This window comes from Toxotes jaculatrix, chromosome 3 (assembly GCF_017976425.1).
Source record: "Toxotes jaculatrix isolate fToxJac2 chromosome 3, fToxJac2.pri, whole genome shotgun sequence".
In the NCBI taxonomy this organism is placed as follows: domain Eukaryota; kingdom Metazoa; phylum Chordata; class Actinopteri; family Toxotidae; genus Toxotes; species Toxotes jaculatrix.
The window spans coordinates 9,136,733-9,158,047 of NC_054396.1; the positions used below are offsets into that span (position 1 = coordinate 9,136,733).

At 41.7% G+C, this 21,315-nt stretch overlaps 1 protein-coding gene across 1 annotated transcript in view; it reads left to right on the forward strand.

Annotated features, from left to right (window-relative positions):
- The first annotated feature begins 337 nt into the window (after positions 1-337).
- prickle2b (prickle homolog 2b) overlaps positions 338-21,315 on the forward strand; it is an 86,238-nt gene continuing 65,260 nt past the window's right edge. The window contains exons 1-2 of the mRNA XM_041033683.1: positions 338-379; positions 880-965. Of these exons, the coding sequence (XP_040889617.1) occupies positions 338-379; positions 880-965 (128 nt within the window). The remainder of the gene's footprint in view (positions 380-879; positions 966-21,315) is intronic.

The window sequence follows — 21,315 nt, forward strand, 5'->3', positions numbered from 1 at the left end:
AGAACTCATCCACACTGTCATTTAACACAGCATCACAGCTTTTTATCCAACAGTAATTATAGTTTTTCCTTCTTTAAAGTATTTTGTTCTAGTCTTCCATTGGCTGCGAGGAAACAGGGTGGAGCTGCTATTCCGGAAAACGCAGCTCCATTCATTAATGAAGGAGGTTAATAGGATAGGAGTCCAGCCGGGGGCTCCGTGCTTTTGGAACAGTCGTGTGGGATTTTTTTTTTAACGAAAGCGCACTCATCTCCTCCTCCTCTTACTCATTTCCTCCGTGCGGCATTTGTGTCGGTAGTAGACGACTGTGCCTTTGCTGCCCTGGGATCGTCCTGTCATGTTCAGTCGCAGCTACAAGAGGAGAAATTCCACCAGATCGGTAGGTTGGCAAGGCAAAGTTGTAGGTTTGGCGGTTTCCAGAGCGCGTCTCGACTTGTTTTTGCGCTCTAATTAAACATTAGCGACTTCATCTTATTTGTTGTGAAGTTTCCCCCCCCGTGTCTGTTCTGTCCTGTCATGTTACATCTGCTGTGTTATGATAACGCACTGTCACAACCCTCATTACCAACACAAGCCAAGGGTGATGAAAGATACATGTTTTCTCTGTTTCAAGTAGCAGGCCTTACAAGTTACACGAAGAACTCCATTTAAAACGTGGGAGATTGGCATATTGTTATTGTATGTTGTGTTTTGCTTCTACAAAGTATTTAGCAACAACAAAGTTTTGTAGGGTTACTCTAGGTGAAGTAACTGAGAGAAGAAGCCACCACTGAAACTCTGACATGCAGAGCTCCAGGCAGTGTTGTGGAAATGAACACAAGTACTCTATCTGCAACTGCGAGCTGTGACCCATCATCTTCTGTCTGTGTTTGTCCCAAGCTGATTCCTGCCGATGAGCCACAGAGAGGACAGCCCTGTATCACCTGTGGAGAACAGTGTCCTGGCTTTGCCCTGCATAAATGGAGGTAACAGCAGCACTCTGATGCCCCACACAGTTGCTTTCCCCTCTAATGTGCAGACAGTTCCGTCCCATCCATAGGACATTGGTCAATATCAAGCCATTGTTGTCTTTTGATGCTTCTTTACATTTTTATTTAAACATCGCTGAACTCATTCACGGTGAAATTTGAAACCATTAATTATTTGCTGCCCTTTAATAGCAACACATAACCAACTGATTAAGCCACTAGAAATCTGGTAACCACTCCGCATTGTGATATACAATATATAAAAGAACTCTAAGCTTTCTTCTTCAAGTAGAGCTGCATTCAGGAGGAAACCTCTCCGACTCTTGGTATTTTGAATAGAATCAGCCGTGCATACTGCTGTGAAGGAACCATTGTTCTGCCCTTGTGTGCTCCAAGATAATAGTTTTTACTGTAAAGACCTTTCATCCAGCAGGGAGGATTCACGCCTGCTGAGTTATAAGTCACTCTGTCACAACTGGGAGGATGTTGAATTGCTTATAATGTGAAACAAACTGTGTATTGGAAAAAAAAAAGGTGCTCCTACCATGAAGCACAGGTGGTTTGGGTTAGTGTGTGAAAGAGTGTGACAAATGTTTGCAAGGAATGCAAAACACAAGGCATCACATAAGGAAAGCACTGAACACTGTTAGTTTATTAGGATCAGCTGATTCTCATAGCCCCCAATCACTCAGTAACAAAGTCACATTTTTAGCAGTACTGACTTAGTGGAGATGTTTAGAGCTATACCGCTGTCTCTTTGCAGCTACAATCCTACACTGTAATCGTGCAACACAATAAGCTGCTCGACTTAGAGGATTAGTTGGTGTGGAAAGGTCCAAAATTAAAACCTTTACTAAACTGAACAGTGTGAAGAGACTGTAACAGTTTGATTCAGTTTAAATTTTATTTATGCCTTCACAGTCTCTAAAGGTGTGACTTTATTCTGTAGTATCCCACAACTATTACTCATAAACACAGAAAAATCACATAAAACTTCAGTATTTTGGCAAAAGAAAAGTCTACCAGGTTGGAGCCAGCTTATTCAAAGTTAACATGGCGACCAGTTTTCTCTTCTAATCGGGCTCCACAATAGAAGGGGAGGGTCTGTACCGTAAAGACCATCCAGCCTCCTTTGCTGTAAACTAGTGCAGGGGCAACCGCAGGCTCAGGAATGCAGCCTTTAAAAGCCAGCTTTTGCAGTCTCACAATAAAAAGTAAACTTTTTCCCCTCCAACAAACTGGAATAAACCGTCGTCAGTGGACACAGAGTAAAGGAGCCTGACTTTCTGTGTGGAGGCAAAAGGCTGTTTTATTGCTCCCACTAGTCTTTGTTCCTAAGGCGATAACTTGCCAATTTCACAAAGAATTTCCTGCTTCTTTCTCAGGCAGAAATAAAAAGCGTTTTCATACTAATTTTACAAGGTATGGTAGTAATGGTTTGTTTTGGAGTGTGGTGGACTTGAATTGACCCATAGGTTAGCGATAGGGAGATGTAGACGGCAGGTGTGCCGCCCCCTACATCCTGTCTCCTCTGGTAATATACAAGGTGATGTTTGTCTGTTTCGCTTTAGCCAAAGCTAAACAGGAGTTTTAAATAGATTTGGTTTGCTCATGTAAATACTTATACAGAGTCATTATGGTGAATCGATTCGTTCTTAAACTCACCGTAAACAAAGTTGGCAAACATGCTAAACATTGAACCTGCCGTTCAATGTTGAAATAGTTTCCCACCACCATATGTATTTCTTCTCTCACATGCAGTTCATGCAAGTTGGTAAATGTGTTGTTCGTGAGAGGCACTGTCAGGAGAGTTGATCTCTCTTAGAGTGAATATGCAATAGTGAATAGGGCTGTGCTACATCACATTCAATACCATTGTCCACACTTTTAACATGTGTTTGTCTCAGAATTCACTGAAATATTGATGATTCTCTAAATATTCAGTAGATGAATGTACAGTACTGGCGCTGTTTTTCTTTCTCTTCTTTCTTCTTCTGTGTTGCATCTCTATAAGATGTTTCCACTAAGCTAGTCTCCTGGGGATGTTTCAGACTGGTCTTTTATAGTAAGTTGGCTGAGTGTATTGAAGCATTTCCCATTCAGAGAGTGAAGAGAGGAGCCAGTCTGGTGTTGGGTATTTAAAATCACCCAGGCCTACCGAGACATTACCCTCAAGAATTTTGGTAGATCTTGTTTGACTCAAATGTGAGCGATAAACCAAGTAGACTGTGTCGGCAAACTTTGAAATACAAAACAAAATCTCTTCTTGTGACTATAAGAGCATGATTACAGAAACAAGTAGCTGAAGTAAGGATTGTATATAGGGTTTCCGGCCTCATCCTGTGTGACAGGAATTTGCTATAGAGTGGCTGCTTCTTTAAATTGAGAGAAACCAATTCACGGTTCATGCATCTGGATGGTTGCCCTTTGGTCACTACCCTTTGGAAGTCTGCATGGCATGACTGGCTTGGTCAGAAGCCTGTTAGGAGACCCAGGACACAATTCTGCTCTCAGCTCATCTTGAGATCTGAAGTGGAAATTGCTGTGGGAAGACGGCTCGCTGTGCTCACCCTGTTCCCTCTACGACCTCGATGTGTGTAGAAAATGGCGGATGACGTTACCTGGCTGCTTGTGTATCAGTGTGCCTGTGTAACCCAGTACGCTGGGTTGACTGCTGTGGGCAGGTTAGGGATAGGAGTAGATTCTCCTTGCACAACATGCTCCTTCTGAATTTTTAATGCTTGCCTTTGGCTTAATTGATTTTTCTTGTGCTAATGAGTCTCATTACCAGGCTTATTAAGATGTGCCCTGAGTGTGAATGTGCTATCTGATCCTGATCACATGACCCTCTTCTGCATGATGCATGTGTGTTTTAAAAGGTTACACTTGACCTGTTGGGTAGGGTTAGATCAGTACAGACGTGAATCAGACTACAAAGGAGGATTTATGCCATGAGATCTTGCCAGTTGCTATTTCTTCATTTCCTCCGGCCAAGAGCACAACATAAAACTTCATTTAAAGCAGCAGGTTTAGTTCAGGTTTTGCCAGAGCTGGACAAAGCCCTCCCTTGTGTGCAACTGGGCCTTAGCTGAAACTTTAGCTGGCTAAAAACAGCGGTGAGGGGGCAGAAGAGGAGGAAAACAGAGGAGGATGGTTTGAGTAGAACAAGAGGACCTGAGGTTGAGTTTTAACCCGGTCCTGAATGGCTTGCTGACGTCTGTCCCCTCGGTAACCCAGTCTGATCTACATAACACAGGCCGGCCCCGCTATTCACTGTGTTAACAAGACGGCCTGGCAAATAAAACTGTCAGGGTGACCAGGCATATGAATGGGTGCTGGCTATTTTGGCAGAGAAGGAGAAGGCTTGAGGTGAGGGGGGAGAAAGAAAGAAGAAGCCATTGGTGGTCAGTGTCACACAATAGAGACTTGAGCAGATTTATCACTAAAGCTGCGTTTCTGTATTGGCATGGAGATGGTAATCCTCCTCGCTTGATAGTTTCCAGGGATGAAAACACTCCCTGTCCTGCTGTCTTCTCTCCCTCCCTGGGCTTGTTTTGGTCCAGAAAGCAACTGTGGTAGCACTGACATGGGTCAGGAGGCAAAGGACTTGTTAAGCTGGGCTTTTTATTGTGTAAATGCCGTGTTTAGTCTTTGTCATTTAGAGGAGATTTATTTTGAGAGGGTTGTATTTTGACAGGGCTGCAGGGTCATGTGATATATGAGTGATGTTCACAGATAATGCAAACCCGGGGAGCTGTGAAAACTTGAAATAAATCATAGTTTGACCTTTGGTTGCTCAGACAGTGTTGGGCTGAATTTGTCCCATCCCATCTATCTCTTTTCTTTCTCTGTTGTTTTCATCTCTTCTTCTCTCTAGCTCTTTGTCTCTTCCTCTTTTTCCTGTCTGCCATTTCTCCTTGTTTTTCCCTCATCTCATGCAACCCGTATCACCGCATAATACACAGAGGTTAATACACAAAACACAACATTTGATATGACTGTAATGATTCGGACTCCTTGAGGATTATGCATTGCGGTCACGGCAGCGATGATGGTCTACGCACGGAAGCCGGCGCAGCTCCTGAGGGGCCTGTTGGTCAGCTGCTGAATTCCAATGAAATCCCAGCATCAAAATTCAGGCGCTAGGCTGATGTGACACAAAAACACACACAGAGGTCACAGATAGAGAAAAGACTACAGCTGAATTCCTGTAGTATTCCTCATTTCCTCTCCCTGTGTGGGGGTTTTGAGAATGAGCACAGGTAAAAAAAAAACATTTGTTGAAAGCAAGCACACAATCCCAAGGTATTGTCTGATTTGTAATTCTGAACGCACACTGTTTTTCAGAGCCCTTAGTAAGAGAATGCACTGTGATTCCTAGATATAATTTTATTAGATATTTTGAACATATTCACAAGCGCTGATAACCCAGTTTATTACTTTTTTTCAGGCAGAATACTTTATGCCTCTTCTGTTTGATTTGGTGCGATAGCTGCATTGTGCTGGAGATTTTATTGACTCGAAGAGGAAGTGATCCCTCTCATCTGGTGCAGATACATCTTCTAATTATGCATTGCATGACACCTTGGGAGCAGATGCTTCAGCCAAAGAGACAAAGAGAGCGTGTGTGTGTGAGAGAGAGAGACTGTGTTTCTGTTTGTGTATCCTGATATATTTGCATCCACTTATATCAGTGTATGTAGTGCATTTCCCAGTAGAGTATTGGTGTCAACTTCATGTCCAAAAGAAAGATGGATGTGTAAGAAGTGAGCTATAAGGTATGACAGCAGGTAATGTCATCTCTTCCAGCAGGTGGGTTCTGGATGTGTAACAGGAGATCCTGTGAGGTGTTGGGTTGCTTTAGTGCTCAATGCTTGTAATTGCTTTTGTAACTTGCTATAGCTCCTGTATCATTATTAGTCTTTTTAGTAGTAGCATAATGAAGGTTTATCGACCAGGTTTATTATTCATTTAACCCTCAGGTGAAACTAAACAGGAGAAAGTAACGCAGTGCTCGCTCAATGGAAAATAGTTCAGTTATTTTTTGATCTATAGGAAAAGCAGCCACTTGTGTTGTGCCTGAAAAACAGCAATGCTGTCCTCCAGCTCCTCAGACAGACATTTTGACTTCACCCTCACCACTGTGACTCCAATTTTTAACGCTACTCAAGCTTAGATGTCCAAAGGTCACTGTGGCAGCACAGCAGTGTAATTATTTGTGTCATTTGGACTCTGACAGTTATGTTTTTTTAAACTATATTGGCTTTGTATTAGCCTGTTGCCTCTATAGTGTCATCTCCAGTGTGTACTATGACCTATCCAGGGCATTTCCAGTGAAGCATTGTGAATTGATTGGCTGTTATTATTACGTTAAATTATTTTATTAAATTTTATCTTCAAAGCAGGTTTTTTTAATTATTATAAGTTTTTTTTAAACAGTTTTTCTTTCCCAGATCCAATAGATTTTGAATAATCTTCTCTGCCTGCATCTTTATAAATTAAATTAGATATAAATTTATCAAATTAAGACAGTAACAAACCCTCACAAGCTGTTTCAAGGGGGCTGAAACCATCAGGAGGTAAACATGCACAACATGGAGACACTGAACTCCAAAACCAGCTTTATTTGCAACAAGGTCATCCAGTTATTCCCAGGTCTGAGCTCAGCTGCTACGCAGAAGACCAGAGATCTAATTTGATTTGATTCAGTTTTTGGTGTTGTGATGGTAACAGCACAACAATGACTATAGGGTACAGTCTGTGATGGAGGAAAGGAGATATGTCAAATAAGTAAGTGAATAAATAGCTGCCTCGACATAGTAAATTGACACACCTAAAGGCTCACCCTCTATTTCATTTCAGTGGTGGCAACAAGGCTACTAACACATTTGTCAAGGGCTCCACAATGTAGGAATGAAGTTAACCATACTCAGAATCACATGATTACTCTTAAGTTATGAAACAGCCAACTGATAAAAGTAAGCATCCACATTCCAATCCCTAATCAGTTTAAAAAAAAGAAAAAGTATCTCATTAATCTGCACAAAGTGCTTCTCTGTACTTCAGCTGTCACAAAATTACTGTTACACAATATAATCCAACATATACTTCATAGAGATTTATTGTATAGGGCAGCTGCGTAAGTCTCTGTAATGTTTTCTGGCAGCATCTGCAACAAAGCCAGCAGCATAACTCTGATCCACAGCATTTTCTCTGCTTCTCTTATCAAGGTCATCTCAAACAGGTGCTCATGCATTTGGATTAAGACCGATAGGCATCAGAAAAGTCCTTTTAGTCCCTCACATAAGATGGTGTGTGTGTCTGGATGTGTGTGTTTTTAATATATTGTCATTCACAGAGATAAACTCAACAGAGTGTTATTGCATCTCTCTCTTTTACTGTCTATCTGTGAAATCAGTCCATTAAATATAAAACCATTCAAAACTTGTATTCAAAAATAAAGTATTTATGCAGGTCAGTGCCATCATTTAATGTGCTGTTTTTTTTTTTTCATGCTTAACTAAGTGTTTCTGTACATGCCAGCCATTGAGCATGGATGAGAGGTATTGGTGATGGTGGACAGGGCTTTTATCTGGGGAATGAGGGGATCAGACAGATGGAGGTACCGAAGTAAATCCCACAGTGTTAAAAGTAGTGTTGTTGTCTGTGAGACAGGAGAACAGTTTCTGTACAAGCAACACCGTCCCTGGTGAAATGATGAAAAGCTTATATTTACCTTATGCATCCCTATCAGAGAGGGGAAAAAAGCATTGCTGATAGAACTGTATTTAAACACCATACAACATAACTGAAATTAAGTGTCAGAATGATCTGCATCTGAATTTAAATGCCAACTGTTTTGCACAACCGTGGTGTGTTCGGCTGTTGCTGTAAATTAGCGCAGCATGCTTTTAGCTTTGTACCACTTGTAGCTAGATTTCACCCATCTCACATTAGCAAACCTCAGTAATTCCCCCTGACTTGTGCGCCAGCGATGGTAATTCACCCCGATTTTTGCCCTGGTGCTGATCCATGCCTTAATGAGGGCTTAGCGTGCTAAGCTGCCTTTGAACTGTCACTGGAAATAAAGAGAGGCAGGCTCACTGCTGTCATACGCACAGCAAGTTAGCATTTACTGTGCTCAGGCCTTCAAACTCCGCCCCGCCCACCCCGGTTAGAGAGTTAATTCATGTCATCCACCGTTTCTCCTGGTAGGTTACTCCATGCACTTTGGCTGCTGGATGCTCAGCTTCTGACTTTAGCCCTCTCATATCACTGCCCTGTAAAGTTACAATTGAATTCCATATCTTTGTTTCTGTAGTTCAGGCCTTTATTTACTGTATGTAACCTTTAAGCATTTGTTGCAATCAGTGGTAACACACACAATCACCCCACCACCTCCTTTTCTCTCTCTGTCACCCATATGCACACACAGTGACAACAAAAGGTCAGGGGTTTTCATTTTATGTCTGAACACACACGCACACCTGCTCACTTTCATTCTCGTTCACAGAGCTCATTCACATCATGTTGTGTAAGCGCCATGGTCTCTCACTAGGTGCACAAGCCCTCAGCAGCTGAACAGCTGCACGCCAAATCACCGGTTGCTTGAAAACACTTAGTGGATTAAGTTTGTCTTGGAATCATTCAAATCTCTCTCACATCAAACTCTGATTCCTTCACAGACTGTATGAACCAGTGAATTTGGCCTGGCCCTGCAGATGTAGCGTGCTTGTCCATTGATAGTAGTGTTAGTGTAGAGTTGGAGGAAATGGTTTTGGGGCTGCAACTAACAATTGTTTTCATTGCTGATGAAGAATTTAGACAATAAAATGTCGTAAAATAGTATAAAATGATTGATCACTTATCAAAACTGTTAGTGATGAAACCTCTCTTTGCTCTGTCATTCTGCCGTGCCCTCTGTATCTCAGCGTCTACCTCACCCCCTCAACTCTTCTCTGCCTCCATCCATCTAAGCATCTCCTCATCTAACCAGTATAACGTCTGCCACCCCAGCGCAGTGAGGTTTAAGCAGTGCACCACTTCAAAGACCTCTTTGATTCTCTCCTCCTCTAGTTTTATCCCCCCCTCGTTCTCTCTGTCCAGCCACCTGTTTCCATCTGGGGTGTGTGTGTGTGTGTGTGTGTGTGTAAGTGAAAATCCTTCATCAGAGCTGTACCAACAGCGAGGTTTGAGTGCAGAGGGGGACAGTGCAAGATGTATTTCATGTATTTGGAGGAATTTTTCAGCTATGGTGGTTTTGGAAAAAGCATGCCCTGTTTGTAGCATCCAGTAGAGGTCACCATCATACAACAGCAGAGTAACATCTTAACCTGGTTGTCATCCTTGTATCATGGGCTCATGCATAAACTGGAATACCTGATTATCAGTTATTAGATATGAGCAATCTCAAATGCTCAGCCCTACAGTACTGTATGGCACTGGATAGAGATCATCACTTTGTTTATTAGGTTAACCTCATAAGTTAGCGAGATTCTGACAGTCACTCTTTGACTTTCCCATTACTTTAATGATGTGTCCTATTTTCATTACAGACCCAAAATCCCAGTGGAACCCAGATCTTCATTTGTCCAAATTGCAAAAGAGGAGCTTGATGACTCTGCAGTGTTAAATTATTTGATTGGTTTATTGATTCAGCCGGCCTACTGATTATTGGTTGGCTTAAGTAGCACATTGACCTGGGAGGATTGACTGCTGTTGTCTAATATTGAAGAAAGGGCTCAGACAGCCACTCCATCAAACAGCAATGAGGAGAAAACACAAGGCTTATTTGCTGCATTGATGATGCATTTTGGTAAAGTGTTTGTGTACTGAATTTTGTACATGTGATAAATTGCCATTAAACTCTTTAGCCTATAGCAGCATCACAGCTTTGACCTTTTGTATGTTCCTCCTGTCTCTCTCATCATCCCTTTCTCTGTCTCCCTCCCCCTGTCCGTCTCTATCTGTGTGCGATTTGTCGTCATCTGAGGAGTGGGCGATGTGTCGTCTTGGTTCTGCTCACAGTTGCTGCATGAGTCAAAGCTGAAGCTATGTATGTGTGTGTGAGTATCGATAGCAGAGAGGCTGTTAAGTGAAGGCTGCATTTCACGGATGAGAGAGTAGGCTGACTCTGTGCCAAGCTGTACAGGTATCTATCAACTGATCTGGGTGCAGGGAGAATGGAGGGGGGCAGGAAGCAGGAGATGAAAAAAGGCTCTGAAGCATAGCCAGCTTCCTCAGATCGAGGCCCAAAGTAACACACTGCTTCACTGACACCTTAGGTCGGCACACTTACATACAACCAAACAAGGAGACTACTGTTCATTTTAATGGTTGTGCTTGTGCTGGGTGGTGTTGATGTGTTCTGAAACAATTCTAAACATTTCTGCTCCTTTATGAATTTTGCCTCAGCCCAACGGATTCTGGATTTTTTTTTAGGCAGATGCGAATGTTGATATGTGAGAGTTTATCCTGGGAGTATACATCAAACATATTTTTCATGAAGATTTCTTGTTCGAGCTCATGAATTTTTCTAAAAGAATTATGACCAAGACATGCACAGGGTGGGACGAATGATGGTTGAATAAAACTGAAGAGTTTACAGGCACAGTAGGGGCTCCGTGCTCCTGTACTTGAGCTCAATCTTAACTTCTGCTGCACTACTTTAGTTTTTGCTATTAAAAGCAGACACTGATGAGAATGTCATTAGCTCTAGAGTTATTTGGTCATAAACCAAGTTAAAAATTTGACCCGTAATGACGCATGACTTTTATGACAGCCCAAATTTTATGGCGGTCCATCGGATTGTTTTTTCATTCAAAACCACAAATGTTAACCTTGTGATATCACTATAGGAAAAGTCAGTTCTATTGCAGTATATGCCATCCAGGGTTTATGAATGTTCGAACAAAATTTTCTGTACTGAAGTTTCTCTTTTCTTATTAGCCAATATATATGTATATACAGATAAATTGGCCAATATGCTTATATTAGCTTGGCTATTTTTTCTATCTAACTCTAGTTTCTTAATCCCCCACATTTTAAAACTTTTTTTTTAATGTTATCTGTGCACTGTTATGCAAGAAAGAGATGAACTGGAAGAGATAAATGAACAGACAGATAGACTGATAACGTTGGACAAGTGTCCCAGGTTGAATTTAAACACAGCATGTTTTAGATCCTTGGTGCCTGCTGTAGCCAGTTCAGACACGAGGAAGCGAAGCACCACGACAAGTACTTTAATGGCTTGTGTGTTGCAAAGAGACAGCGTGGGCACTGCTTACAGGCACAGACATTGAGTCATTTGGATTAAGATGGATGGAAAAGGGATCCAGTAATGACAAAGTTACCTCAGCGATCAGATTTAAGCCATCATTACCCTTATTTCGCAAAATAGCGTCTCTGTTGATCAGCTTAACTGCTTGGAGCTCTTCGTATTTGAATGTTGCCTTCATATTTTTTCTCTCTGTCATCTCCATCTTTCTTCATCACTCAACTGGCCAAGTTTATTTGTGCAGGTTGACCGGTTGCCAAGGCGATGAGAGTGCTGTAAGTTTGCTGCTGCCTTGACAACAGGCCAGACAAGTACTGCATTATCAGTATGACAATAGGAGCAGAGCAAATAAAGATAGACAGAGTGAACGTATCGGGGAGAAAGAGAAGACTAAGAAACAAAGAGGCTGGTGTTGCTGACTTGACGTCAGACTTTACAGGGTGTTTTTGTCTCTCCTTATGGTGAGTATTACAGATTAGCCAAAGGCTGTTTGATACAACAGATACTCAAAGAGAATTAAAATTGCACGGTTTCTGTGGTTGTGAGTGACCCTGGTTCACTAAAATGTTTTAGTGTTCCATGATGTGAATGCTGTTTCCAAAGCTTTTTGACCCTCACTTAGAATACAGTTCTGTGGGAAGCTCTGCACTTTTTTCTGATAAAAAGTGTCAAATCTAATTATGTTGAGTATCAAAATCAGGTTCAGGTGTTTCAGTTCAAATAAATCTCAGTACTGAACTTGAAACCAAGTCCGTCACCTGGATTTGATACAGATATCTAAGTTACTGGAAGTTATCGGTCCCAAATGGAGTTCTCATTTGTTTCCAGTACAGTTTAATTTAGTTTTGTCTTTACTCGAATAGATATTCTAATCAGCAGGATCTAGCGCTTTGCTAGATGCCAAATAGTTTGCATTTTTGCCAGTGACATTTGATGAACTTTGTCTTTTGAAACATAAAACAGACGCATCAAAAGAATCAAAACCAGACTTTTGTGGCGTGCAGTGCTTTCATACATAGGTAAAGAAATGTCCCTCATTCATTCTTCACTGAGTAGCACGGTCCTCAGAGTGCTTGAGCTGTGGAGTTATGCCCTCCATTTGTAAAGTTTGAAAATCTTGTGAAACCAGAGAACACAGTAACTCACCAGCAAGGTAGCCTTTCACTGTGAACCTCCTCTGTGATTTGTTTCTTAACCTGATAGTCTTGTAGTTGGATCTGGCGGACACACTGCAACAATTCTTGAATTTGATGTTGAAAGAGCTCGAATTAGCTTTGAATATGATTATGATACCTGACACGGGGGAACATACATGTGCCTTGTAGGTGAGGGTTAAAAAAAAAAAAAGTCAAATGTTACGGGAAATATAATCAAAATGTAGGATGTCAGGAAATGATTCGCATGAACAGTTTGACTGTATCACACATTAGTCTCAGGGGCTGTTGTAATGCCAGTAATGTGCGATCACACTGTCTGTGCTTTCGGCTGCGTCCCAGGCTGACAACTGTCTGCTTGGTCCACTGTCACGTAACAAAGCCTCTTATAAGCCCATGTTATCCTGTCCAGCCTTGACAGTGAGTGTGACTGCTGTTTGGCTGACAGCGTGACTGCAAAGTCCAGAGGCGGAAAACAGAGTGAGCTGATCTGTTGAATCAAAAGACTGTTGTATGCATGTCAGAGGTCAGCTTTTAACCAGCAAATCCCCCTTTCTCCTGTCTAATCCCCTGCCCTGGGGTTTTCCCACACCACAGGGCTCATCTCGGACCAACCAGAGCGCAGACAGACAGGCGCGATGTTCTCCCAGTATCTCCCAGACAAGATGTCCTCATATTTCCGACAAAGATCTTTTGACCTGCAGGTATAGCAGAACTGTGGCTCCAACTTGGCTCCTAAGAACGATTAACAATGAATGAAAAAAATCTGTTTGACATTAGTATTATTTATTATTTTAACCCAGCAACAAATTTGTGCCTTAGGAGCCTCTTACACCATTCTCTCTGTTGGTGGTATCATCCGTCCACATTTGCTCTAAGACAGAGTCAGCAGTTCAGGCCAGTAAAGCTGACTGGACTTGCTTAGTCAGGGAGGCTAGTGATCTATGCAGTGTATCTCTGCATACTTTAACAGTGAGCATAGCATTCCCTCTATTCAACCCCCTCTGTAAAATAATGTGGCCTGGAGCACACACACACACACACACACACACTCATCATTTCCCCCACAGACTGAATCGCTCATTTGGTGTGGAGATCAAAGACTCCAATATTTATAAGTGGTCTTGGGGTGTAATTTGTTTCTCGTTTGATTCTGACGAGATCATTCCCCGTCTGCCCTTTATTTATCTTTGTGTTTATTTATTTATCTGTTTAAACCAAACCTCTTCTTCCTCATTACAGCCGCTTTAATGTCCTCGCGGAGCAGGAACTAATTGACATATAATGAACGCCGTGCGAGCACATTCGGAGTAAAATGTAAATTGTTTGCCTGCGGCTTTGGTGATGAAACAGGAGGAAGACAGATTGGATAACCCGCAGTGTATGGAAAGTCCTGTCTCCTGTCATGTGGGAACACAGAGCTCACACTGCCTGAGTTCAGGCCTGTATATTTTTTTATGGCACATTTTAACCCCCATCTGGTTGGCTTATGAGACTCTTGGCTTTGTTTGTTTATCTTCTAATGTGTTTTAAGGCCGTTTTCATCTTCTTAGCTCTTCATAAGCCAGCGTTTGATCCGCATCTGTCACAGCCACGCATAATGACGCCCCAGTTTCCTGATCTGGTTTCCAGCCGGTCAGGTGTAGCCTCTTGTCTCTGATTGACACATGAGAGTAGAAATCTTGCAATGACAATGGGGCCAGATAGAGATTGTTGACACATTGTGTGTGTGTGTATTTGTGTATGTGTGTGGGGCGGGGGTGTTGTGGAGACAAATAGGAAATGTTTTGCCTCACTCTCCCCCAGCTTTTGCTTTCTAAATTGATATTAGCGTCCCCACACAGGTGGGATACGGAGTGTATGTGAATGACATGTGGGAGGTGACAGGTATGTGCTGTGTGTGTGTTGTGTGACAGCAGGTGCTAAATGCTGGAGACTCTTTGTTAGGGATGTCCTGAGGCAGGTGTAGCCCACGCAAGACTGTGTGCACCTGTGCATGTTTCTGTATTCTGCCACACGTTCCTGCTCGTGCTCTAGCGACATATGAAGAATAGCCTCCAGCCTCCAGGTTTTAAACCTGTAATATTTAATAGCTTGACACTTGAGCCAGAAAGCGTGTCTCTGTTTATGTTTTATTGTCAGATGGTGATCAAGCCAAATCTCATGTTCCAGTCTACAATGCAGGATGGAATCGATAGCAGTAGGAAACAAACGTATGTGTGTGTGTGTGCGTGCATGCTCTTTGAATGGTGTTTTGTCTGTCCTGACATGACACACTGACTGACTGACTTGCTATTTTCTGCATCCTGACCTTCTACTATCAAGTAAGAAAAAAAAAATCATCTTCATCAGTCATTTGCCAACGCTCTTCCCTATGTGTATTTATGTGCTGATTGTTGTGTGTGGACATGTTGACTGGCCTGCACATTCATTCAGAGCAAACACACACACACACACACACAGAGATGCTGCTGAGAGGTCTACACTCTGCTATATTGTCAGATTGATGAAATTTTAATTGATCTGCTTCAATATTTTTTACCTTTCACTGTCGCTTTCTCTCTCGGTAAGCTGGTCACGTCTCAGTGTGCCAGTTAAGGTGCAGATGATGGTATGTTAGACAGGCTGGGAGGGATCCCGAGCACAAGGAGAATGGTTGATGGGAGCGAGTGTGTGGGTCTGTACCACTTGTCTGTGGATGTTTGCTTCTGTGTGTGTGTGTGCGTGTGTGTGTGTGTGTGGGCTAGCCTTTATTTGTATGCTCTTGTATTTTCCACACTGTTGCTCCTGCTGGTGTTGGGGGCAGAAGAAGCCGACTCGCTGATGATATTTCTGTCCAAACTCAGAGTGTGTGACAGTTAATATATATAAAAGATTAGAGTGGAACAGCAGAGACTGGAAACCTGTTGTGACTGCAGTTCCATTCTTTACAATAACAGAAATAACGATTAATAAGGATTAGAGGATGTAGTATATTTTTCAATAAATAATTTCAATATTTTCCCATGAAAAAACTAATAAGTATTGTCTGTGTAGTCAAACTCTGATCCATTTTGGGAAACAGGAATATCTGTTTTCATGCTGATTAAAAAAGTTTTAGATGAGAAGACTGTTACCACTCTTTTATCCGTAATAAATAAGAAAATACAACAAGCAGTCCCTTACATTACAACAACCTGGGTTTTTACACTTCAGGTTTTTTTTTTGTGTGTATATAACAAGAAATAACGTGTTAATCAGTGACCTTAAGAGACAGATTTAGGCAGATTTTGTTATCTTTGGACAAAGCCAGGTTCGCTGTTTCCCCTGTTTCCTTTCTTGTTCTAAACTAAGCTGACCTCTGATTCCAGCTTTATATTTCTTGTGCACACATCAAATGGTATTGATTTGACTCATTTAACTCTTGGCAGGAAACTTAACAAGTGTATTTTCCAAACTCTCTTGTACTTCTTTAAAAATAATCTCTAGGAATTCTGATTCTATAAATACGCAGCATTGCACTAAATACATTAATATTCCACAGCAGAAAGTAGTACACGGCCATTTTTAAAGATTAATGTCCATTAGGAATGAACAGCCTGGGGGTGAGTGGCACAGACAGGGTAGGAAGGTCAGAGACATAATAACACATTGTTGATTTTGTTGTTTTCATGGGATTTGTCAACAAGAAGAAAAATGTAGAACGGAGCTTGCCTTAATTTTATAAACTTTCAATTGATTTACACTCAATAAAGCAATCAACAGTGAAATGACAAAATGGCTTATTTGCTGAAAATCAACAGATGTGTATCTACATCTTTGTTGTTTGTGTGTCTGTATCTAAACATAATCTTATTCCATATGAGATGACTGAGTAGGAATAAGTCATTGTCCTCATTGGGTTAGCTTTGGAGCCAGTGGTGCATATGATTAGCATAGAGACTATCTGCTGTCTGGTCAGATTAATGATGTGGGACAACAGAAGGGAGAGTGAATGGGTCTGCTTCCCAAACACAATAGACCTACACTGGACTGTTGCTCAGACACAGACATGCGCGTACACACACATATATACACACCCACACACAAGCCATTTGCTCTTGCCTCAGTGCCTGCCTGCCTGATGCAATTGGATTTTGGTTAGTCGACACCTGTGAGCTTCAGCAGGTTATAATGGGTGAATAAAATATGTGTGTGTGTGTCTGTGTGTGTGTGTGTGTGTGTGTGTGTGTGTCTGTGTCTGTGCTCTGCCAACTACCTGACAGGGACCTAGAGACAGGGAGAGAGCCTTCCCCATGCATATGACTGCATATGTAGGCATCTAATCCTGAGAAGTCTGTCTGCACTGAAGTGGAAATTCACTGCAGAAGGGACAGAATCGTAACGTTGGTCAGCATCGAGCTTCACGAGTCTCTGCGGAAGCGACTGTGATAATAACTGGCTGACAGCTGCAAAGCATCCACAGAGCACTCACAGTGGATTTGGCAGGGCTGCCGGAGCGTGAGCGTGCTTGGCCTAAAAAGTTTATAGTCAGTGTTGCACAACAAAGAAGAGACATGAATGCCTACACGCGCTCATGTCGAGCATCACTTATGTTGTAAGGAGCTTCTGACTCTGCTGTTGCTTGGAAGTGTCAGTTTCATAACCAGGTGTTTTTATTGTCACTGGCATAGCATTGCCACACTGGATTATTTTTATAGTGCTCAGCTTTCTTGTTGAAACCCTTGGTAGTTGCACAATACCTGCATGAAGGGTTTATTAGTACATCTGTTATATCAGCTTCCTTTCCCAGAAGGCTTTGTGACTCTGATAAATGTAACTGATTGTCCTTCTTCACTGAGTTTATCTGTGTGCGGGCTGACACTGACTATGTGTGATCATCAGTCAGACAGACACGCAGCTCATGTCCATTATTTAGACCGTTGTCATAACTTTGAGTGCATCATGGCATTTCAGTCTTGCACAATATATTTATATATGTGACTTTTAGAAAGTGTTGACTCTGTCTTTACTATGTAACATTTTCCGACACATCAGTTAAGCTTTGCTTTCTGGTGGAGATAAGGCATGTAAACAATGCTGTGTCAACACTGCTGGAAATAGAATTAGAAGAACAAGAAGAAGAGGCAGATCCAGCATCTGCATAATTAGAAACAAAACAATGTTGTAGTTTTTTTGTTTTGCTTATCTTTCATCCAACTTTTTCCAACTCAGTTAAGTAAATAATACAATAATGAGGCTTTTTTTTAAAATTAAAAATGTATAATCACAGGCCGTGAAATGGAACATTTGTCTTCTATTTTCTGTTATCTTATGATGCTGTCCATTTCCACTAAGCTTATTTACTTTTGTGTATCAGTTGTTTATTGTTTAAAATGTTTCAGCAGAAGATTGATTGTTGACTGTGGCTGGTTACCCAGCACCTGTTTGCATACTAAATAGTTCAATGGGTGTAAATCACACAAGCCGCTGCAGGTAAAGCCACTTTAAGTTGGAGTGAGTTGAAATATGGGTGTTGTATATGGCACAAAAACTAGCAAGTACAGCAAAAGTAGTGACAACTTCTGTGACAGCTTTAATTCAGCAATGTACAACTTTATGTGTTTCTCCACCATGTTTAACTCAAAGTTGACTGTGACACAGTTGTATTAATCCTCTGGCTGCCATATGTTGTTTGACCTCCTCCTTATTGACACACAACCAGTGTCCACAGGCCCTTTGTGTGTGTGTGTGTGCTTCCATGCTCAATAATGCGGTGTGTTTGTTTGTGTGTGTGCAGACCATGACTGTCAGCCAGCCATCATGGGCCAGACGAGGGAGGGTGTTTTTGGGGGGGTCATTAGCAAGACCCAGCATAGGCCTTGTTTAGGGTTAATAAGGTCAGGCTCCTGCCAAAGGTGCACATGTGGGACTTATTTCAGTCCAGAGGTTAGCCTGGCAGAGGGGGTGGGTAGTTTTGGGGTCCACTTGCTAAGTGGGCATCCGTCATGATCATATTTCAGAATGCTTTCATTCATCGAGTGAGGACTAGTATCTAAGCCATTACAATTCAGGAAGCTGATTGAAATTCAGCCCATGTATCTTAAAAAAAATCAGTATGGATGAATAATGAACAATGCAAAATGAATTGCTCCCCAGGGTTACACCTAAGTTCATTAGATGAAAAATAATTATTCCTACTTGATTTAGATTTTTGGCTTTGTTTGCCGTTTGGTCACACGTTGACTGAGCCTCATAACTTACTTCCATTAACGCAGGAGGAGAGAGGGAGAAAATCCACATCTGTCTGTGTCGAATTTGTTTGTCTCTTTGCTCTGTGCCGGAGTTAAAGCTTGCTGAACGTTGGTGCATTTGTGGAATATAAACAATCTAGACCAACAGAAGGAGTCTATGATTCTGGCAGTTTCACATCATTTGCTGCTCTGTTATTCTACCAGATGTCTTTAAAAAATTACAAACCAAAAATGAACTGTATGCTTTCAACTTTTTTGGAAATGTGTTTATTGGCTCTAATGTCATTACAGTAAATCTAAAGATACAATCAACAAACAGCCAGTTAGATTAGCATGAAGCCTGAAAACTGGGAAACAGCCAGCTTGCCTCTCTCTATGAGGGTAATAAAGTCCACCTACAAGCACCTCTAAAACTCACAGATTAACACATTATATTTTGTTTTATTGTGTATTAAAACCGAAGTGTAAAAATGAAATTGGTTTTTATGTGACTATTTAACGACTGGGAGCGGATCCGTCCAGGAGTCTTGTTGTCAGTATGAGGCTGTCAGGCAACTAGCAGAGACTCCAAGAAATCATTACTTATGAGTATTTTGTTTCTGTTGGACGGAGCTGGGCTAGCTGTCCCCCTGTTTCCAGTCTTTGGGGCACAGGAGAGTTGACAGTGGTTCATGGAGGGAGAGGCATCACATGAGGCAAAGATTCTAAGGCGACAAGCAAGTAAAGTACTTCAAAACTCTCAACATCCGATTGCCTCAAATTTATTTATATTCCTCCTCGGAGTGCTCACTCCATCAAACCTAAACACACAGACCCCATACAACATGCTTTTTAGATTCAGTGTGACTTTTGCTCTCCATGAACATAATTATTACAATTATCATCATGCGATGCCATCAGAGAGGCACCTGATGAGCCTGAAGGTTCATTCTGACAAACAACCCCAGACACAGAGCCAGACTCGAGAAACTCTCTGAAGAACTATCTTCAGAAACAAGAAGAATCTTGTGAGTCTTGTGACAGATGGTCTGGCCCCTATAAAGCCCTGATCTTAACATCTTTTTGAATCAGTCTGGGCTAAAAGAATCCACTGAAGATCTGCAAGTTTCTTGGAACAACCTACCTGCCAAGTACCTTGAAAAGCTCTTGGAAAGCTGTACTGTTTTAAAGCCAGAGGGTGGTCATTGCATATTGATTTGATCACAGTTTCCCTGTTTACTACACTTATAGTATAGAAGTATATTGATAAATGAAAGCAATTCATGGCATTATTTTTGAAAGCATCCCCATTTTACTTTTAATGCCTAACAATTCTGACAATTCCTTCATCTTCAGCAGTTTTGTTCCCTATCTAGATAACAGGAAAGACACAGCAGTTTATTTGGAGTTTATACATAGTTTATTTGGATGGAGAGATGGCTCTGGTCTGGTTCGAGCTTAGGCCAGTAACAGGCCCTAATTTACACAAACACCTCTGGCCAGTGGGCACACAGCGTGAAACCTATGAAAGCATTTGGATTTTTTGTGCGCTGGGCTTCATCTTGACTTTAAATGTTTTGCCCAGATCCTGTATGGAGTGCTTAGTCACAGCCAGCACCGTGCTGTGAGTGGGCAAGCTAACCTGATTATTAGAGGCCAGAGTTGGTAACTGTTTTTTTTAAAATATTGTCTTACAATCAGTCCACTTATTAAGAGCAATCAGCCCCTCGGTCCAGTCAATGGATAATCAGAGCCATTCATCTGAAAAGGGTTTGCCAAGTTCAATCAGACTCCTTAGAGGCTTAACTTTAATAAAGACTGAGGTCAGTGGTCTTAACTAGACACGTTTGTTCTTTCCCCTGTTGTCATGCTGAAAGATGTGATTTCTTCATGTTCTGTATTTTTACACCCTCTCCGTTGCTGTTGTTAGCTCTTTTTCCACTCTTGCGTCACGGCATCAACTATTCTCAGCGATATTTCTGACGATCGTGGTGGCATGAGTCATCCCATTTCACTGCAATTTCGTCCTGAAATAGGTTTGAATTGCGACAGCATCAATTTATTCCTTTTAGGAGACAGTTTTTTAGCTCCTTAATGGAAAAAGGTTGAAACAGAGTTGTGATGCTGTGGAGGCGGCATAATATGAGGTGCCGTCCTGATCTGCTGTGTGGGATGTGTGCAGTTTGTGGTTGACAGCTTCTCTTTCACAAGCTCTTGTCTTTATGTCCTCTGAAGAAATCTTTTATTACACTCCGTCATTTGAACAAACATAGAAGAAGACGGCCAAACACCACTTTTTCGGGCTGTCTTATGAATATATTTCACTTACCAACTTTCAAAGACAGAGGTTAAAATGAAGACATATTTCTTTCCACTTCCGAAACACTATACAGAACATCCTGCCTTGACACAATAGCACTACAGTCCTGGCAGGTATGGACAGTTTCTCTCAGCGTTCAAATCCCACAGCTGGAGAAGCATCCAAGGCCACTCCTGCTCAACACACCAGATTTCTCCGTGATTTGTGTGGTGTCTAATTTGTTCTCCATATGGTCCATACACACACATGCACAGGCACATAGTACATATTGGCTAATACTCACACACACGTATACACACACAGCTCAACCCTCTTGACCTTTATTCCATCTCTCTTCTTCCAAGATGTTAATGTAAACTGGGCCACATGCGCTCTACAGCTGCTTGTTAGAGTGCAGTTTTTAGGT